Genomic DNA, 23,022 nt, shown 5'->3' on the forward strand with positions numbered 1-23,022 from the left:
GTATTTAAAACTATATTATGTTGTGATGCCCGGTAACTCAGTTTTTGTGAATTACAATGAGATTGCGGACGTTAAGGTCCTTTAATGGAAACTTTTCACAACTCTTGCACACTCATAATATTTTTTAGACTTTTCTGATTTTATCGTAACCTTATTAAACACATTAAAGTAGACAAATGTGCTACATATTAGCTGAACTAAAGCGTTTTGGCTAGACGCTTATAGGTACCTATCTATCATTATAGATACGACTAGGATCTACAATAACGACAAAGATGAACTTGTAGTCGATAGAGACTATCTAATACATACATTACGACTAAATGATCTTAACACGGTATTATCAAAGTAGAATTCTCAAAAATAATTGAAGTCGTCTTTAGTATGAGGTCTAACTTTGGTCTCCCTTTTGGTCTAGCAGTTGTGCGATAGCCTTCAGTTTTGTCCGTAATGGAAAAAAAAACTCATCATCGAAATTTGGTTGGTGCCATTTAGCTATAAATAATTTAACTACAGTATTTTGACAGACCACATGCCGCAACATGTTGTGTTACCATTCCTACGATACGATTTCATGTTAAGATAATGTAAAATTTAAAAAGTAAAAACATATATACCAACGTTTACACATTTCACGTGTTAAGCGAAATCATAATAATCGTAATCAATTTATTGTTCTATTGTAACTTAAGAGTAGCCCACAAAATTAAGTTTTCCGGAAAGTGATATTTATTTTTATCTTCAGGAAAATCGTAAATTTAATCAAGTATCTATATTTTGGCTATCTAGCTATATTTTTGGCTAATACATAATAATAGGCCGGCTTTGGAAAATTCAGTAGCATGCAGCCACTACCATAATGGTGCTTGCTTAACTAACAATTAATACTGATGTTTACACTAACGTTTACTTAACTTACTGCTTTGGCACATAATTGAACAAATATTATCGAACAATTTCATCACAAACGAAAATAATACTATACAGGTTATATATACTGCGTTATTATACGAATATTTTACTTTATCTGCTTGTAAGAACTCAAGGTGACGTAGCTGATCATTACAGCGCGTGTATGCACAAAGCAAATGCAACGTTTACCATAGTCCTCTTGGAGTTAGCAATGCGTCTTACATCTTAAAAAACTTCAGTGTTTGTTATAGATCTACTGCATTTTTTCTACACTCAATAATTACGAAAAATAATGATCACCCGCTGCATGGAAGTGCTATAATCAATAACGATGAATGGATAAATTAATGACGTTGCGAGGATGCCTGAAACTCAGGGCGCAAGACGTATTTTCCGCTTCTTATATGAATTAAGTCGGCCAAAAAGAACTTCATGTTTTAAATATTTTCCTTTCCCTTAAAAGTGCTAACTGTGGGTACAACTAAAATTTAAAAAAAAAGTTTTTCTAAATAATTACATCCACGTTATACTTATGAGCCGAGTATACCGTAATTTTTACGGTCTTTCCACCCCTTCAAAATGTACCTCCTCGGGTATGCCTCTGTTCTAATAGCCATATTGCTTCCTGGGAAACATTAGGCTTACATGCAACATTATTCTTTTGTTTAACAATAAGTTTGTAGTTTAACGGTGACACAATTATTTGAACACTGAAGGTTGCACAGGTCAAGATATTATATTAGATTGTAATCATAGCTGCAGTATTTAGTTTTGATATAGGTACTACTAAACAGCCACCCAGTACTAGGGTTTAGATGCACTATGTGTATTACAGATAAATAAATAATTATTTGATTGCACAGTCAATTTAAAATGATTTTGTTGCTATGTCGCTATTTACTATGCCCCTATCAAGTTTACTGGTCAAAATTAACAACTTTATAAATTAATTGGGAGTTATAATACAGTGAATATTTACGAAATTAATCACCAAAAAAAAAGACAAACTATGCTGCATACCTGATTGCTCAACTGCCATTATTATTTATAATCAAGGGCTATTTAACAATAGTAAGAGCAACAAGAACAGATCAGAGATCTTCAGTCTGCTTGTGTATATACTTAAGTATTGAACTGATTATTATTGTACATACTATTATAAACAACATTTATTACACATCTAATCAATTCATTATTGAACTAGATAAATAATATAAATCAGTGGCGTTCGCGTCGCCCAGGGCAATTTGAATTTGCCCAAAATGGTGCCATCCAGGGCGAATCACTCCCTCTACCTCTAGTACCTACGCTACGCCTCTGACATCAATAACAAGCATTTGAAAGTTCTATTACTTTATTTTCTTTAGATTTTTATACGTATTTCAACCAAATTCAAACCATTTCTTTGGTTATAACGGCTCTTCCATTAAACTAATATACTAATCTTTGGTGTACAATACTTTTGGTCTAATCGATCGTCGTATCTATACGAACGAAGCCATATAATACATTATACCTACACAATTAGCGCAAAGCACAATCATTATATGAATACACGACAATTATTACATCAATACTCTGGTGTGAGTTTATCTTACTAAGACGATTCTTCGAATGGGACGTCGCGATGGGCGTTTGTGTTTACATGATTTCTTGATTTTCGTGAACTAACCGACAGAAGCACTAATACAAAGTCGTTCACTCATAAGCAAAGCATAGTATGGCCGCCGCGATCGTGACCGTCCAATGACTGTTTGTAACGAGCACACCACTACTTTGACTTCTTAGCGTCGGCGGACTTCGCTGGCGGCTGCACGCTGATTCGGACCTCGCCAGTGGGGCCCACGATAATCTTTACCTGGAATTTAAAAATCGTTAACCATTAATAATAAATATTTTATTGTGTTCTGCCTGTCTATTTTCTGTTGCTTGTACGCTTGCGTTTTTGTCAAAATATTTAGTGCATGTTTATTTGTTAGAATGCTTAATTCTAATCGATTAAATATGTAGTAAACAGATTTTAAACAACCCTGTTCAATATTTAAATCGAAATAAGCATTTACTTAAAATAACAACACTAGTGCCCTCTGATACCTTGCGTAGCGCTAGTGGGGAACGTTTGAAACATATTGAAAACACAAAAGGTTTAAGTTCAGGAAAATGGCAAGAGAGGGCGCTGTCCTGTTCATTTTCAGCAATGCTGTTTTACATACAATGTAGGTAGATGGCACTCAGATATACGTAATTTCATAACTTAAAGCTGCGTCACACGAAATACTAATTGATAACTTCAAGTATAAATTAAAAGTAAATATGATGAGAATTCTTTTTATCAAATTTTAAAAAGTATTGTTTTTGAAAATTTACCAGTTTCGTAAACTTTTGCTAAAAGTTATTCAAAAATGTTACAGTTTGTTATCCCCAATGCAATGGGCTCTTGAAAATTGGCGATTTTATTTTTTTATTTATGCAAATAAAAAGAAAATCATGGAACAATGTTATGTTGCGGTACTTTGTTTAAGAATAGAGAATTGTCACTACCACCGATATTGTTTTCAAGTGTTTTTCTTTTTGATTGAAAACTTTGTTTTTATTAAGTTATCTAGAACATAGTTGAATAGAAGGGTTTTATGTGATGGGTACGTCCTTATACTACACCTACAACTAGTTTCGCCCATAGTAAAGACAATGTTCAATTGTTCATACGTCATGTCATAACATTATTTCCAATCTCTAATTATTATTACTTGCCTCACTTAAACTACCATAAATTCACTGTCGTTGGTTCATACAGACAGGGTTCGTTCGGATTCTCCCGCGATGTAGCGTAGTTACGTTAACGGCTCTTTAGACCCGCCGCATTAGATTTTTCACATCAATATAGTGTGGTTTATATCGGTTGGTAGAGCTTACCTAGTCCCCTTGTCAAACATTCATCGCGTAGTAGACGGGGTTGGCCGGGGGCGCCATGGGGGAAGTGGCGGCGGGCGCGGGGGCCCCAGACGCCGCGCCCTCGGGGGCCCCGCGCGCCACCCGCGACGGGGACCCCGGTGCTGGCTGGTACAGCGGTGCTGCCACCTGAAATTATTTATCATTGTATAAAATACTAGCTGACCCAGCAAACTTTGTACCGCCTCAAAATCTATTTATCAAATATATTTCATGTAAAATATAGCCTAGTTACTCGTGGCTAATGTAGCTTTCGAATGGTGAAAGAATTTTTAAAATCGGTCCAGTAGTTTTTGAGCCTATTCATTACAATCAAACAAACAAAGTTTCCCTCTTTATAATATTAGTATAGATAGGCACAAAAAACAACTTATTACCATTTTCTTTTTTGTTTATCTATCGGTTACCTTTTTAGATTATGAGCTATTTAACTTTACTCCAAATACCATCAACTTTAAAATATTTTCTTATCAATATAAATGAATGATTAATGTCATACTAACCTTTTCAGAGTAGCATATCATCTGTTTGCCCCCACCTGGTTGCGGGGCGGGCACCGGTCGGTATCGGGCTGGGGCGGGACACAGCGACTGGAAATTTTATTATAAAAAATCTCATTTTTACCTATTGTCAACACTACTCTTTTAAAAAAATTTTGACTGCACAATCTATATCTATTTGTCAGTGGAGAAATAATAGGCTTTAGAAGCAAAACAATATCTATACTAAAGTTCGGTATTTGAATTCAAAGGACATCTTTTTCCAGGATCGTACTTCATGTATTTTTAGGGTTTTTAGATGTGATACTTATATAAAGACCCCTTCTTAACAAAATAAGTAAATTCTGTGACTCATGAAGACGTAAAACAAATATAATTGTCAGCTGTAGATCGCAGCATTAGATTTTGAAGGGGTCACAGTGGAAATTTGGTTATTAGACACCTTTTTTCTATCTTTCTAACTTTAGTGTTTATTGTATAGTCCGGCATATACTCTCCGCTACTCCCGCAGCAGAGAGATATCCATGCATGGATTCCACACGAAAAAAACCTAATCAACTGCGCTTTTGGAGGGGTCTTGATCCCTGTGACCCCTCCCTGCATGCCCTCATATCGTAGTTGACGATCGGCTATTGTGGTTAAGAAACCTGTATCTGTAGCGCATGGGTGTAGTGAGCTCGCTGGGCTTGTCCCATCGGCTGCGGCGTGCTAGTGCCGCTGCGAACCGGCTGCGCGTGCTGCTGGTGCTGTTGATGCTGTTGGTGCGGCTGGTGCGCCTGGTGCTGGTGTTGTTGCTGGTGTTGATGCGGCTGCTGTTGCTGGTAGTAGCCGTGCATGCGGGAGTCTGAAATTAAAATATGTGTTCCTTTAATGGATGAACGAAACTTCAAAAATTCCTCAGTACCTCAAGTCGAAATGATTCGCGCCATGTGTGATGACTTGGTACCATAATGTGTTTCTTCTATAGTCCTGTTTCGGAAGAGCAGTGTCGTTCACCGTTCTATTATGAGAGTCATGCTCGGCATTTCGTTCGGCTTCGGCTGAAATCGCTAGACGATATCTCTCAAAACTAAGTTTGGACAAAAGCAGCACAGTTCGCCCACCAATCAATGAACCGATGTCCTGAAGAGGATTCACAAAATATTGGACCGGCAAGAGTCACACCAAGAATGTGGCCAACAGCGGACCTTACACAGCTGATATATGGAGTGGGATTATTAATTCCTCATCTTGTGTCAATAACCGCCGTTGTGATATTATTGATTTGTTGAAGTCTTCGTAAGTGAATATTTGTTTACAACTTTGTAGTACACTGGAAAAACAGTTGTATTCGCCTTCTCTCCACGACCAGTGTAAACCTGTATAAAACCTGTTGTTGTTGTTGTTTGTGTTCGGATAAAATACTAAATGTTAATCCAATTAAATCCAGATGTTTATCTGAAACTAATGAAATTGACTGGCAATAGGTAGGTACTTATAGTGTGAACAGCTGGATACGGGAATCAGCGAACAGTAAAACTGTCGACCTAATATGAACTGACATTAAATTATGCATTAAATTCAGGTTACATCTTAATATAGATACATAAGACATCGCTTAGATACAGCATTTTCGCATATGCCAGTAATAATAAAATACACAAAGGTTTTAATAAAAATAAATAACAATTGCTAATAAGTACATTTGCAGTATCGGAGTTACTAATGCGCTAGCTTTTTGTCATAGCGTAAATGTGTTTAAATATAGTTTTTATTTATTTAAATTATTATGATATAAGTCGGGAATTGTGACGTACGAGTTTCTTATAACTCAGTTAAATACTCCGCACCCCTATGGGGTGGAAAAGCAACCCCACCGAGAAAATGTATGCAGGGCTATTTCCCTTCCTGTCAGCAGGGATGCAAGGAGATAAAATTGTTGATATAAATATTTATACTGATATTAATTTATCGAAGATAATAAATAACAATAAACCGATAAAATAAAATCAAAAATATTAATTACGCTATTTGGATAGTTCAAAACTATTACAAAATTTAACTGAGATAAGCTTTTTTGGCTGATTCATTTAAAGTGTAATATTAATTTCGTCGGTATTTTTTGCTAATCAGGTCATATTATTGGCTATCTACATTCTTCGCCTCTGCCTTTTTATACCCAAATTTCTTTACTTGCTCCGTTGTTGTCCTGTTTGGAAATTCCCTGCAGTTACAAATTTTATAGATAATGCTTTAAAACAGTGCGTCACGAAAATTTTAAATTTGAATTTAGATGATGACTCTTGTCTCTCTTGACGACAGGCTTGCCTTCCAATTAAATTTGGAGGGTTAGGAATAAGATCCACAGCAAGTGTGGCCCTGCCGGCTTTTTTGTGCCGTGGAAATTGGGTCGCACCCTGGTGTGGGATGTTACATGCGTGGACACTCTAGCTCCAACCTACATACATGACACCTGCAGTAGTGTTGGGGCAGCAGCCGACCGCGCTCAGTTTCGCAAGCGCTCCAAATATGCTACTATTATAAAAGATTATGAGTTTGCGGCGCTTGCAACTGAGACGTTGGGTCCGTGGTCGGCTGACATGAAACTTTTCATGAAAGAGATGTCCCATCGGCTTATCCTCGCTTCGGGTGACCAGAGGGCTGGCAGCTATTTTGCCCGAAAAATTAGCCTCGCCGTACAGCGAGGCAACGCTGCCAGCGTTCTGGGCACTATGCCACAAGTTGGAGTTTTGGACGACATCTTTATCTTATAAGTTTAATTTTTTTTTAATATTAGTTAATTTTTAATTTAATTAGTATCATATTTTTATTATTATTATATAGATTATTTTCAATATATATAGTATAAGAAGAAACTGACTTTAAAAGTCATATTACTATATAAAAATTGTAAGTAATATAAATAAAAATATATTATACTGTTACATATCATCACTGTCTACTAGATATAATAAACGCGGGAGGAGTAACTTTTCTGCCGTCAATTAAACCTAAAGTTGGTTATGCCATGCTATTTAAGTACAGACAGCCAAACTTATACGAAACGTTCCAATTTTATCCTCATATGAATTTGATGGCCATTTAGGTAATTAAGACTTCCGAAGATTTGAATATGCTGCATAGGTCCATATTTTAAGGATATGTAGTCCATATAAGGGGGGTCACATGTAAAATATAATGATAGTTTTCATTATAGGATAATTTGAATTATACACATACCTACTACAACGCAAATAAATATGGTGATTTGATTTTACGCACAATTCTAAGTCTTACATTACTCTGCCATAGCATTGCTTGGTTCCAATTGTTATGTTTATGATACACACTTGCATAAATCCGTTCCAGTCCAAACGCAGAGCAACGAGCGCTTAGCTCTACTAAATCCCATTACTCGCAAGCTGAAGCACGATAGCTTTCCATACATCTGGCTCACCTCATATTGTGTATCATACACGGACACTTAGTTCAAGATAAGTATCAATAACATATGTATTATTCGTAAGAGATACCACATGATACATGACTGCTTTAAAGAGCAAAATAATTGTAATCATAATTTTGGAAAATAATCCTTTACGATTTTGTAGAAGTCTCCAGAATATACATACATAGATGTATCATAGATAGATTTAAGTGCTTTATGAAGAAACATAGACAAGAAGAAAACTAATTTAGTTTCTTGAGTTTTATATAATGATACTTAAAAACCTTCAATATACAATACATACAATATCGTAATCGCAATATATAGGTACAATACCATCGTAAACATACATATTCCGTATAATAGCGTTTGCTTATTAATTTCGGTAATACTCTCCGAATTGGATGACAACAAAGGCGAGGCGTGCTTGAATAAATTTACATAATACTTATTAACCTAATTGAAGATCGCGCTAGTAGTCGTCACGTGGCGTGTTCCTTAAAGATTATAATTTGAAGATGTCAAGGTAACTTAAACAATAATTCATGGCAGGCGTGCTTTATCTTACCATATTATATAGGTACATCGCTAAGTCGCGTCTGATCGCAAGCTCAATTCTCGGGCTAAAGATAGCAGGAGTAGGTACATCGTAATAGGGATGATTTACGTAGACGCAAGCACGTATTACTAAATGTAATTAATATATTTGCACTTCTATTGAAATATCTTAATGGTGGAATAATCATCGTTTGAACGATATGGGCACATACATATCTGAGATTTTTCAACTTAGTGTTCAAGCGTAGCATGTGTGTTCGATCCCAGGCAGTACTCGTCGCTGCACGTTGGATTGTTACTTCTAAATAGTAATTGAAAGTCAAACTTACAGTCATTAGCGTTCCAGTGAGTCCCGTAGTCATGTTGGTAGTGGTAGTGTGTGCTGTAGGGCACATACAGCAGCTGGTGATGGCTGCGGATGGGCGGCGGAGACTCTGGGCGTCGGCAACGCGGCGCGTTGCGGACCGGCGACGTTTGCTCTGAGCTGGTCTGCGAGCTGTACAGCTCTTGGCTGCTGTCTGAGCATCTAAAAAAAAAAGAAAACGTAAATGTACAAAAGGGGCCAAGTTACAAAACAATATCTTTTCTATATTGTAGGTATCGGTAGGTCGTTGTCATCGATAAAAGAACGGAGATTTGAAACTAAATTTAAGCAGTTTTTAAATACCTAAAAACTAGGGACTAAACTTCTTCAATTCATTTAGAAAATATTATCTCATCCTCCTTTAAACAGAATTTCGAACACTTTCTAAATTTGACTTTAATGTTTATTAAAGGAATCGAATATATTGACTGAAAATATGTATTTAATAACGAATACTTGCCATCTCAATAAGAGCGCTACTTTTCAGACAGTGGAAAGATTAGTGTAAATATACACATTTTTCGGCGTTTTGATCTTGTTTTTCAATCTTGGATGACTTGCAAAGTGTATGTGACACAGTCACACCTGAACACTAACTTGTTGTCAGTACGTCTGGGCTTTTGGGTAGTAGGGAGACGACTGCTGAGACTATGGATTGTTAAAACCGGTAGTAAGTCGAGTGTGAGGGTTACCCCTTCGAGTATCTCCTAGCATTAAAGAAACCGGTGAGATCTGATTTTAATCCCCTTGTGGATATTGTAGCGGAATAAGATATTATTTTAAAATTGATGTTAGACGTAGAGTTTTTCGAGTGTATGGAGATTGCCAAGTCAAAGACTACCCAAACTATATTCGAACTATGTAAATAATAGATAGATGCTGAAAGGAGATACGAGGGTTTTTATAATAAAAATTAAAAATAAACAATGATGAAATTTAACAAAGCATGCATTTTGAAAAATAATAATCACGCGCGTACATGAAAACGCACATTTGAAAAGTTCACCTGTATATAAACGATGAGATATCCAACTTTATCTACAGTTCACGTAACATCGCCGACTTTACAGGTAACGTGCAATAACTTGCGAGATCGTATCGTAAGTTTGAACTGTTAGGTTTACCTAACAGTTCAAACTTCCAGTTCCAGTTTACTGGAATGCTTCAAATGAACGTGAAGGAAGTCGGACAAAGTGTAAATTCCTTGTAGTGAACATAAATTAATTATCGCATTGTGGTTCTGCTAGAGTAGATTACGGTGCAATTTATTACCTAAGCGTAGCTGCTATAATGTGGCGTATTGCGTATTGAATAATACGCATCGTGTGCTTTCGTGTCTGAACTTTTTTAAAATATAGGAGTAGAAGACGAGCATACAGTCCACTAGATGGTAAGTGACTACTGCTGCCCATGCCGCCGATTAGATTTCTACCTGAGATCGGCCACAGATACGCCGCTATTCCAAGAAAGCTGGATTGCCTCGGAAACGTATGTTTCTTTTACTACACCCCTTAAACAGAACTCAGCAGCGCTTAACACTGCTGTTATTAGGTGAAAATGTGTGGTGTGGCGGTGGTGCCGCCTGAATCGAACAACAGACGGGTTCTACTGCCTTTAAAGTTTTTAAATTATGCAATAATTGTACAATGCAATGCAATTGATGTGGTATTAATATGAGAAGCACAAAGGTTGTTTTGAGGATATTCAGTCCGGAAATGTCAACGTTAAATATATAGTCCGAATCATTCACCTTGTAACAGATAAACTCGATCCTATTTGTTTATTTTGTTGTGGCCTACTAACTATTACGGATTAATAGTTAACCGAAAAATATCAAAAATACCAATTACGTGTGTGTGAACCTCTAAAATGTGTAAAATTAGTTATGTTTTAGGGGATAGAGCAATGCGACAGAGATAGACGGACACACAGTAGAGAATTAGTAATAAGGTCTCATCTTTACTCTTTTAGTAGGTACAGAACCCTAAAAAATTGTAAATTGAAATTTGCAAATATAATGTTTTACGGTTACCTTATAGATATTATAACAAATTTAATTTTATTAAAAAAAACTTTCAAGTGTTCCTTTCTCGTGACTTACCTACCCACCTGTCTTTACTTAATGCGTGGGAAAACCTCTCTACAAGTTGTATGTATTTTTCTAAAGATAGGGCCAAGAAAACTTAAGATCGAGTCTTGGGATGAGCAAAAAAAGACGGATATGTAATTAATTTTACATTGTACTTATACATTTATCGCATCTAAGTGCACTAAATGTAAAGCTTATATTAGGTATGCTTATATCTGTAAATATTCTGGCCTCGTGGTGGCCGTGACACGATATCCTTTAATGAGAGTAAATTTATTCATTTGGAACGATTATGTCATTCTAATTCGAGTGGAGTACTAGCAGAAATAATAGCAGGATGCTGCCCGTTTTTACTATCAATGCATTGGCTGTAATCCCTTTTAGACGGAATATAGTGAAAAAAAAATTAAAGTTACACCGAAATATATGTGCTACGCAGAAATCAACCACCCGAAATAGGGAAAAGCGGTGTACATAAATTGGATCTGAAAAGAGAACCAGTCACGTATTATATTTTCCGCAATGCACCAGTTAGGACAAAAAAACAATCAATCAAGAAATAACAAATCCGGTCTAAACAATCATTGCTAAGACTTAACAGTAAGAACATTATTCTTCTGTTTGTAGTGTATTTTCTTTTGTTTTGGATGTTAGCCATTGGTGATTTTAGTGGTATCAATAAACAGGGAGAAACAATGAAAAATTTATGATTCTATCGCCGACCTAATTTTCCACCGCGTCCGGAGTTGTTTTATGTCGTAGATCGAAAGAGATCCATACACATCGTGAGACGGCACACGCTTCGATAAAACAATGCATTACCTATTTTTTTTTTTTTGTTTATCAACCAATATATTTTTGTTATTTCTAACTACGACACGAGATTTAGTACTAGCTGTTAATATAGGAGTCCATTATTTTTCTAAAACAGCGTTCGATAACTTCCGTTGTGGCCCATGTGTCCTTCCAGAACCTAATTTTTCTTTCGCGTTACTTTAAATTGGGAAAATTTCCAGACAACAGTTATTCTCCGTCTAATGTCGACCACTAATCTATTATTTATTTTAAATTTCTTGTGCGAACTAAAACCTTTTTCATCGTTTAGTGTTATAATTGGATTTTTATTAGATAATTGCGTAACGGTCATCTCAATTAATTGACGCAGTCAAGATACTTTGTATAAAACTAGCTGACCCGGCAAACTTTGTACCGCCTCAAAATCTATTTATCAAATATATTTCATATAAAATATAGCCTATGTTACTCGTAGATAATGTAGCTTTCAAATGGTGAAAGAATTTTTAAAATCGGTCCAGTAGTTTTTGAGCCTATTCATTACAACCAAACAAACAAACAAAGTTTTCCTCTTTATAATATTAGTGTAGATAACAAAACGCTAAGAGCCGATTTAAGATTAAACGGACAGTAGTGAAGTGGGGAATAGAAAATGAATTTGCTGACCGATTCCAATCAACAAGTATGTAGACGTGCTATCTAGTAGCAGTCGGTTAGTAGACGAATTTATCACATAAATCCGTAGCGTAGGATATATAATATTAATATTTATGATTGGTGATATTAGCTTGCAGACCCGTTGACGGTTACTTTGTCTTATGGCGATTAGATTCATACCACGAAACTTAAACTGCTTCTCACAAAAAGGTGTGGTGTTACCTCCCCGGAACCTTACCAGTTCTAACACTTTTCAAGTCATCGTTATTTCTTTTAATATAATTTTTAATTTAAACATTTATTTTTATTGTACCCATACCTTACCTATGTTATTTGTTTTTCTTATACCTATGAGTTATTGTTCGTCATATGTTTTATTCGTTTATTATTAGACCTGGTTAGATATAGGTCTATGCTTTGATTACATGGTCTGACAGCCGTTCGTCTGGTCAGCCCCTAGACTCGACGCTGCTTAAAAAAGTCGAAGATGCGGAGTGTTGCGTTATGAACCTATAATTTCAGCTCAAAAATCCTTCTCATCATTGAAACAAACCTATACGTACCCAATATTAGCGTAGAGGGAGCAGTTCCTGTAGAGACTCTCCTGTTGCCTATGCTGGTAATGGGCATACGTGGCCATGTTCTGGGCGTGGGCGTAGCAAGCGTCGGTGTGTTGCTGCGGCACGGGCGTGCTGTTGCACTGTCGGCTGGTCACGTAGTCAGACGACTTTGACCTAGAAATGAATATAAAATTAAAATTGTTACCCTTTAACGATAAATTTAAAAGAAATGTTAAGTGTATCGAAAATAAATGTGTTTTTTTTAGTGAATGTACATTTCTTATTATGTTTGAACGTCCATAAGTTACCGGTTTAAATAGGTAGTTTAGAAAATTGTTGACGGTAAATTAATTATAAGATGCCGGTTCACTGCTCTTTATTTTAGAACCGAAAAAATACTCAACTTGTTACGTGGCTGTAACTATTTCCCATACTTCCTGGGATTTTTTAAGGCTGCTCCATTGGCGGACTAAGGTCGTCGGAGGCCCGGGGCGGAAAGTTGAATGGAGGCCCCCAAAAGTGTAAAACGTTTATTTGATTTTACAAAATGACAAATACAAATTTCATACATAGTTTGGTTCTGACGACCTTCTTTTAGCAACTGTGTTTAGAGGCTTGCTCATCCCACTTATTGTAGGCTTCAATAAATTGCACGCCGAAGCAGTAGCGGCTAAAGGAACTGTTACTCTCAGGCGATAGTTAGTAGCCAATAGGTCGTCAGACTTACAGGTCCAATGTAAAAACAAAACAATATTGTTTAAGGATCATGATCATAAACAATTAAATAGATTTAAGGATTACGAACCCGTTTGTACTTAATAATCTCAGCGTAATGATCTAAGTCTAACGAGCTTAAAGATTTAAACAAGATCCCCAAATTATATGTAATACTCAAGTTTTGTATAATCGTTACCAGGCAAACTATTTTCTCTTTTTTATATGCCAAAGAATACGACATACATAAAAAAATACTCTCGCAAACATGTACCTACATTGTACACCTTATGTCGTATTAGGGTAAAAACAGAAGATTTATCACGTAAGATTCTATTACAATTTATGTCTGTAACTAGTAAGAGTTTAATTGAACGGTTCATACAGGTGGATTATAATAAACGATGAGCAATTGCAGTGTTAAGGTTTGACCGATTAAAGTCGTGTTTGATACTTTGATTACACAGTTTGACCCAGGAAAATGCAGCGAGAATTTCTCACAAAATGGTTATTGAATATTCTGTAGCAGTATTGTGGAAATTCTGGTTGAAATCGGATTATGTCTTTGTAGATAATTAACAATTTCACATCCGAACAATTGCCAACCAACTGCCGATCTATACACTAAGAACAATGTTTTTAAATATGGTTAGTAACTATTCGTTATGGAGACGATAATATATTATTTTGGCCTCGTCGTTAACCCATTTCTGTCCCACTGCTGGGCACGGGTGTCCTCGAGTGAAAAGGCCAAAGTCTACCACGTTGGCCGAGTGGGGATTGACAGAATTTAAATTGTTTAAAAAAAATCTTAGACGTGTAGGTTTCGCGCGAAGTTTTCCTTCACCGTTTAAGCTAGCGATAATTAATTTCCGATACAAATAAATAAGGGATATGTGCCAAGATTCGGACTTCAGACAAGGCTGTCACTGGTTTTTAATGTGTTTTTTATTGTAGTTTAAAATAACAATTTAGGTAATAACAAGTTATCCTTTCTATTTTTTTTATAGAAAAAATAGACATAGCTACTATTCATGGGTTGTAGTCTCAAAGTAAAGCTGCATATTCGCTAGGGGCTAATTTTCACTAAAATACATAAATAAATAATAAACACTTTCTACACTCACAGCCCCACACTAGGATTCCCTGTGTCGTGGGTGCCATGGACACACACATAGACAAATACACAAACACCCAGACCCAGAACCAGAAATCTAAATTCATCATTTAGATATCTGTCTGGCCGGGGATCGAACCCGGGACCCTTTGCGCGTCAGACCGGTATGGTGACCGCTCCGCCACGCGGGTCGTCTTTGAGTTTTGTGGAAAAATCTTCATATCGATCTTGTAAGAGAAATTACTAGTTACGTAAGGTGCATGTCACTAAAATCCCTCCTAGGGCTGCTCTGCGCATTTGGGAAGGCTTTCGTTTGAGACGCAACGGCGCGGGTATTATTTCTTAACCCGGTTAAGTCATGATACAATATGAATTAAGATTTGTTCATAAATAACTTTAGACTGTAAGAAATATGGCGGTCTTTAAGTTAAATGCAATGTTCATACGCTTCATAAACTTGTTAGTAACTTTCTACGTTGTCTGCGATTTTGTTCTGTGTCAGTGAAGAGGTTTTAATTAATGCTGTTAAAATTGTTCTGGTGTTGCTTTAATAGTAAATATATTATATAGATACGACGTGACATAGATAAAAAACACAGACGCGCTAGTATATCATTACGTTTTTGACGTGCTGACGTGCATGTCGTTTGCATTCATTTGTCCGTGCAGCTGACATTGACAACGTGTAGGACAGCGTTTCTAAAACTGTTTGTCGGGGTGATTTCGGGACAGACGTCGGACTACCCTAGGGGGTCGCGAGAGGTTAATCACTTGCACGCCTCTTCAAAATTTAGCATCAATTTCAGAAGTTACGCATAGAAACGCAAGCATTCGCTGGATTTCAAATTTTAAGAACTTAATTATAACGTTGACTAACGCTACAGTGTAAACCTTAATTAAGAAGGATCACAAATACACTTGTAAAGGGATTCGTAGTAAAAATAATAGGAAATCCCGATGAAGGAGGCTAGACTCATATTTCAGTTAAAAGTTTTCATATCCATTTGCTTTACCGCAAAACACATGCATTTGCATATGAAGTTGTGCATATTAAAAGCGGCTTAAGTAAAATCGCGGCTTACGAGTGATACGGTGAAAAGGGGAAAAATCGCCTTCAGACTACATGTAATATTTAGCGAAATTTGTCACCTACTATTTTATTCTTTATACACATTAGAAGAAGTATTTGAAGCACTACTCCCACGACTTTTCAATGTCTTGCCTGCCTAATCACAATGTTAAATCCTACTGTGCTCGGATTAAAGTGTGTGGTAAAGGAAATATATTTATTTGAGGTGTTTCAAATACTCTTCATATTATCTGGGATTCGTTACAGCTGATTTGCATGGACGGCAGTAGCCACTTACCATCAGGTATATATTTTTTGCTACTTCAATGTCATAAAAACCCACTAGGCACAAGAATACGATTAGACCTTGAAATCCTATTAGTAATTCTATTCTACCAATTCTCTTCACTTCATCTCCAAAGTTTATCTACTTATTTCGTTATCTGTACTTGAACGTGGCTTTCATGAATACGCTTTTTAGAAATTCTAGTAATATCAAATTATCAATTTATCCATATTTTATGTAATGAAGCTATCTTCGTCATATAACGGCGATTGATTGGTATACGATTATATTTGATCCTTGTTGTCCCACTGCTGGGCACGAGATCCTCTCAGAATGTGAAGGTTTGGGCCGTAGCAATGACATTTTATACTAGACACGTTATACGCCCGCTAACTTAAGAGAAAACTTGAGCGAAACTGCTTTGATAGCACACATGCACGTTTTTTATTTTACTTACCTTTACTACATAGACAAATGTTCTATAAGGGACAGAGCTATTAGAACAATGTGATAAAAAAAGACAACTAGTGTTTGACCTTGCGTTTCAAGTCTACGCAAACGTAAATATTGACCATGGAATATAGTGACCAATGATTACTTCATTCAAAACGGGACATCGATTTTTTTATGTCAAATACTTTTTACTTGAAAAAATATAGTTAAATACTAAAAAACACGCTTTTATGATAAAATTAACTAAAAAGTAGAAAATAATTTTCAATCTATGAATCATTTAAGGAACAGTAAATAGTATAATTGTGGAAAAAATGTGGGGCGCTTTTTACAAAACTGGTAAATGGAGCACCCCATGTTTTTTTTCATAATTATACTATATACTGTTACTTAATTGACAATGGCAACGGTTCATTTCGGAGACAACGGCACGAAGCATCGGAAAAAGGGACTGTCCCGTTAAAAACTGGACGTATGGTGGCTATCCCATTGATCCGCATGCTTGTCAAAGACAATAAATAATGGAACAGAAGGTAAAAAATGTCCAAAACTGTCGATAATAGTTTTAGTACGTCGTTTACGTAGAAATGTTATAGTACAGTTTAACTAAATAAATAATTATTAAATAAAAATATAATTTGAAAGAATGTATCTATACAGATGTATCGACTGGTTTAAAATATATGATTTAAAAATAGTTTATATTTATTATCATAGATTAGTAAATATTACTCACTCCTAACAAGAAAATGTACCCAGTTTTGAGAATTGAAATAGTTGCGTAAAAAAGTTTTGCCACGTCTCCGTGCTAAAATGTCTCTAAAATATTTGAAATAATTATTTATTTATTATGTAAATTACGCAGTATTAGTTATTTATTTGTAAATTTTCTCTAAAAATGTTTTTATTTGTCAAGAATTCAAAAAAGAACTTACTATTAAGCCGTTTGTGGCTTATTTCAATTTCAAGGCGGCGAAGTATCTTTACTAATCTATGTTTATTATTATCAGTTTTATTTTACACACGACCATTAATTGCAAAGTTGTGTAAATTTTATAAATGTACTAGCTGACCCAGCAAACATTGTGTTGCCATATAAATAAAAAAAATGTTAAGGGTGAACAACCCTTATCACTTAAGAGATATGAAAAATAGATAGTAGCCAATTCTCAGACTTACTGAATATGCATATAAATTTTAGTGAAAATCAGTAAAGCCGTTTCGCAGGAGTAGGTACAGTAACTAACATTGTGACATGAGAATTTTATATATAAGATTCTAATTTTACCGTGGTCTTTTTGAGGATTAATTTCTGGCTATACAAAGATTATTTATTAAATTATGTTTAGGTTAAGGAAGAAATACGACCTTAATGATTGAAATATTTATTCAATTAAAGAAATTTTAAAATACCGTATACTATCCTATATAAATTTTATGGTAATATTTTTTATTATTTACCACAGGTATCGAAGGAAATTTAAAGATTAGGATACAGAATTTCCCATATATCGATTTTATTTTATTAAAATAAACCATAAAATGTTATATTTTGACTAAAAACACACTAATATAAAAATTAAGCAGTGGGATCTTAAACTATAACATACGACATATGAACATCGTCAGATTCAATAAAATGTCACTTCTGTTCTGTTGATCTATGACCATGCATTTTGCGTCTTTATCACTTTCATTGACAAAAACATACTTTGTCTCTTTCTGGTTACTCACGTAATCATGGCGGATCGAACACGAAAAATAAACAAAATTTAATAATTTCTCTTCATTTACGTGTGATAGGTGATTCCATGAAGCTTGTTTCTTTTTCGAGCATAATTTTTGCATTTACGCATTGCACAAGAAGGCATTTTGAGGCTTAAAATTCAAAATAATGACGTTCAACGTGTTCAGTGACATTCGTGTGTATTACTACGCCGCGCGAGAGCGACTGGACTTGGCTGGAGTCGTTTTACACCAATTGCCGTATTTTGTATGTTTCAAGTTTTGCCCGCTTGTGGCGGATCTTTATATTTATAGATCAATGGGCCGTAGTCCACCGCGCTCGCTAAGTGTTGATAAACTTCTCCTCTGAGAAATTCCCTCAAGAACTTTTTGATCTGTCGGAAAATCTTCACTAAGTTTTCTTACACCATTTAAGCAAGTGTTTATTACGTACATAACTTTGAAAAATCTGAGGCCAACTTCAAATCGATTGAAGCACTAGGCTACTTGAATGACTGCTTGTATTCTATTAGTAGAGACAAAATAAACATGTTACACAATAAAGGAATTAATTCGAATGTAAAAGTACGAGTAAAATATTTCTGCTTTTTTGTTCGCAACATCATGAGGCCAATTCGTGGTCTAATTGGATTGAGAACGTTTAATTAACCATTGAATTTGTAGTTCGGTTCGATGTGGTTCGATTAGCCTACTCAGGATTCGATTAGTACCACTCATTTTTTTATAGTGGGTAGCAAATTTCTTTTTACACTTGTTACACTTGGAGTATAGTTATATATACGTATGAATAACCTTACTTTAATTTAAGATATTTGTGGTAGATAGCCATACGCCCGTTAATAATAATACTAATTTGCTGATCAAAGTTTGATTCTAATCTGTGAATTTTTATGGTCAGATGTCTAACTTTAGTAGGTAAACCTTAGTTACCTATTATAAAAATAAATTTATAAATCGTAACTGGCTTTGTAAACATCAACAGATGCAAAATTGATAGCATTTCGAAAATATTTACAAAACGCGGTTCCCCAACAATGAACAAATAAAGTTAAAAAAACATTGTACCTAAATGGTAGCGGATGGAATTAAAATTGACGCTTGAATAAAAATATTTTCTGTTTGAACAACGAATTGAATTTCATAAACGAAATCGCTACAATTTAATGCATAAAATTTTGCAGTGTCCAACATTATTTGTTAAAATATTATTAAGTCTAGTATAGGAGCTATTTAATACACGAGTGTTAGCCCTCACCGACCCGCGCAAGATCGCTGCCCGTCGTAGGCGATCGCTAGGGGATATGACCAACCGTTTCCGCTTGTCGTTAGCGATCTACTTATCAGAGTTGCTGTTAGCAGTCGCCGACAGTCATACTATACCTACTATTGCCGTGGCTAAACATTGTATATATTGATTATTAATAACAGGCGTGGGAGTGAACGCTGAAAAATAGTAAATTTGACTTACCAGTTAGAGCTGGCGCTGGCCCGGCTCTGCGGTCTGGAGTTCAGGTTGGCCTCCGAGTAGTACGGCCAGGAATAGTTGGAGCTGGTGCGCTGGCAGGCGTGAGACGTCATCGGAGTGGACGCCGCCCCTGGCGAGGGTTGCAGCTCGTTTTGCATCTGCTGTAGAATATCGTCAGATGCTCCCAGTTGCTGCTTCACAGCTATCCCTCTGACTGCCGGCCGGCGATGAAATCCTAGTAAAATTTTATAAACAAATAAACATTTTGCCCACTAATACTTGCATTCGTAGTCGTATGGGGGCACATTGACCTTACAAACAAATGTATTGAAAAATAATTATGTGAGTATTTTATGAGAATCAATGTTTAATTAAGTAGATCTACTAATATTCATTATTAATTTAGACGTGTAACAATTTTCCGTGAATTTTAACTATGCCTAATGATCATTGGTTGTGTAACTTCGTCATCGACTCATTACTGTCCTCCTTTCAGAATCTCAAAGAGGTTTAGGCGTAAGTCCACCGCGTTGGCCAAGTGCAACTTGGTAGACTTCGGCGAACTTTTGTAGGTTACTTGTATGTACATACTTATATTTATTGTAACAATGCTCTTACTTTTTCAAAACTTCACAAAGGTGTTGAATATAACAAAAGGTACCTACAACAAAAACGATTATTATGAGTTGCATATACTCATTAAAATGAAATTAATTTTATTTTAATGAGCATATGCAACGGATAATGCAATGCATTAATTTATTTTTGTCATTTTGTATTATTTTTTTGGTAAATGCTGTTCCGGTTTGAAGGGTGTGGTAAGGGAGACAGACTTTTCCGAGGCGTTCCAGCTTAGTCTTCAGGGGTGGCGGCGCATTTGTGGCCGACCTCAGGTAGGAATATCTAATCCTATCTGGTATTGATTACAGATGTCCATTGGCGGCAGTAGCCACTTACCATTAAGTGGACGAGCATGCATCGTCTGCTACTCCTATATTATATAAAAAAAAATGTGAACCTTAACATAACAATTCATATCAGTATATTTGATTTTCTCGTAATAAGCGCATAAAACAACAACTTTCAATAAAGATTATTGTCGAACTACGACCAATAGCGTATACTATTACTGTAGTAGCACTTTAATGTAAAGGACACCATTTTCGGATGCCTTGTCAAAAATTGTAATTTATTCCAACATCCCAGTCATACCAGATTGGAAATTGAATCAAATACTCGTTAGTCCGAAGTGCTGTAGGCAATTCACGCTACGAATGCTAAACGAATGACGGGGCGGCAATATTTTGACTGCGAGTCTTCGTAAAATAACATGGGGTCGGCTAATTGGTTATAAAGCTTGGTTTATTACAATAATCTGTTAATTTCAACACAAGATTATTTATAATAAGAACTCAAAAATCACATTAAGAATGAAAGCCACAAAAGTAAGAACAAGAACACTAAAGAATAAGTAGAAATCGGACATCATGATTCTTACCTGTTATACCTAACCATAATATTTTTATAGTCAATCGTTATTACTAAAAAAGAATAAGAATTCTCAAAACAAATACAAAACGATAAATATACATGTCAGAAAGAAAATTACTGTGACGTAAGTAGTAAAAAAGTATCTTTAAATAATAGGATGCCCGCTTCCACCACGGTGGCGAGCACGTAATATTGTGTGGCCATATGTGGTGGTCGACTCCAGACGCACCACCGCCACACCTATTTCTACCTAATAACGGCAGTGTTAAGCGCTGCCCTGTTCTAATTTGTAGGCCGTGGGCAGGTTGATTTACTTTCCCGAGGCATTCCAGCTTAGTCCTCAGGCGATGCGGCGCATGTGGTCGACCTCAGGTAGGAATCTAACCTCATAAGAGGTTGAGCACACGTTCGTTATAGTGAATGACAGTAGCCACTTACCATCAGGCGGACTGCATGGTAGTCTGCTACTCCTATATTACAAAAAAGATCTTACCGTAGTCATCGTGTTCGTCGTCGCTGCTGACTGGCTGCGACTCCTGTCCGTAGCGTTGCCTCAGCCTCTCGGTCCTGGGCGCTGCAGCTCGAGCGAATGCGGCCAGGCTGTCGTCGCTCTCCCCAGCCCCTGTACGATATAAATTCACAATTAACTATCTGAAATAAAAAACAATATCAACTCCGGCTTGCACTCCGGTAGTGCCACAAGAAGTGATAACATTCGAAAACTAACGAAACCTGACATATTTTTTCTAGGCTGACACCCGATGACATCTTAACTTGTGTAGTTTTCTTTGCTGTCTTACGAATTTTCGATCAGGTCACGTGTCCTGACGCGAGTTTAATATTTTTTACCCATCACAAAAAGTGCACAATGCCGCAATATTGCTTGCATTTTGCTCCATAAGTTTATTATTATAACCATATCCCGGAACCCTTTTGGGCAGTGGTACGTTGTCGATCTGACAGGTTTAATTTTACAGAAACCATCTCGCGCTACTTTCGATAACTCAATACCTGCTTCTATAATTTTGTAATGGCAGTAAAAAGCCTTGAAACCTACTATTGCCGTTTTCAAATATCCCATTATGATGTTACAAATAATTTTGTTCAACAAACAGTAATCTTAAATATAAATCGTATTTAATTTCTTTAGTTTGTATCTTCAATACACTTATTTAAGCAATCACTTATTTCTACAAAAAGTTACTAACAAAAAAGACGTTTAAAATTGATGGAGCTTTAGAGACCAAATGAAATATAAAATCTTATCGCTTTTCCGTTCAAAAACCTGTTTAAAACGCAATTTCATTTCCAATTTAGTTCCAAGAGAGCTACGGCAGGAGCTTCAAGTTTGCGTATTTTTTACACAATTGTTTGTTTGTAAGATTGAAGTAGTAAACGAACATGATGGTATGTATTCAGTATTGCACATATAGGTACATGCGTAACCTCCATATTAAACAGGGGTTTTACCAAATGACAAACGCGTTCTCGCTCCTTACTTCTAAGAACTAAGATGGTCGCGTCTTTAGTAAGTCAGCCGACACGGTAACGTAAAACAGCACAACCAGTGTGCATCACGCTAGAAATAGGTGATGTACACTGAAGGTGGTAGAACCCTTTGTGGTTCGACTCCGGCGGCACCACCGCCACACCTATTTCTGCCTAATAATAGCAGTGTTAGGCGCTGCTGTGTTCCGTTTTTGAAGGGTGTGGTAAGGGAGACATACTTTTCCGAGGCGTTCCAGCTTAGTCCTCAGGGGTAGCAGCGTATCTGTGGCCGACCTCAGGTAGGAATATCTATTCCTATCTGGGGTTGATTACAGATGTCCATGGGCGGCAGTAGCCACTTACCATCAGGTGGAGTGCATGC

General features: G+C 36.2%; 1 protein-coding gene across 1 annotated transcript in view; it reads right to left on the reverse strand.

Moving 5' to 3' along the window:
* Positions 1 to 1,081: 1,081 nt before the first annotated feature.
* LOC140743600 (uncharacterized) overlaps positions 1,082 to 23,022 on the reverse strand; it is a 235,745-nt gene continuing 213,804 nt past the window's right edge. The window contains exons 10-17 of the mRNA XM_073075014.1: positions 21,646 to 21,774; positions 19,665 to 19,896; positions 12,815 to 12,985; positions 8,676 to 8,872; positions 5,009 to 5,205; positions 4,365 to 4,451; positions 3,826 to 3,990; positions 1,082 to 2,770 (exon numbers count right to left, since the gene is read on the reverse strand). Coding sequence (XP_072931115.1) covers positions 3,838 to 3,990; positions 4,365 to 4,451; positions 5,009 to 5,205; positions 8,676 to 8,872; positions 12,815 to 12,985; positions 19,665 to 19,896; positions 21,646 to 21,774 — 1,166 coding nt within the window. The 3' untranslated portion in view covers positions 1,082 to 2,770; positions 3,826 to 3,837. The remainder of the gene's footprint in view (positions 2,771 to 3,825; positions 3,991 to 4,364; positions 4,452 to 5,008; positions 5,206 to 8,675; positions 8,873 to 12,814; positions 12,986 to 19,664; positions 19,897 to 21,645; positions 21,775 to 23,022) is intronic.

The sequence above is a fragment of the Epargyreus clarus genome, unplaced genomic scaffold, assembly GCF_041222505.1.
Source record: "Epargyreus clarus isolate Ecla_fem2 unplaced genomic scaffold, WU_Ecla_fem_2.2 ptg000007l, whole genome shotgun sequence".
Lineage (NCBI taxonomy): Eukaryota > Metazoa > Arthropoda > Insecta > Lepidoptera > Hesperiidae > Epargyreus > Epargyreus clarus.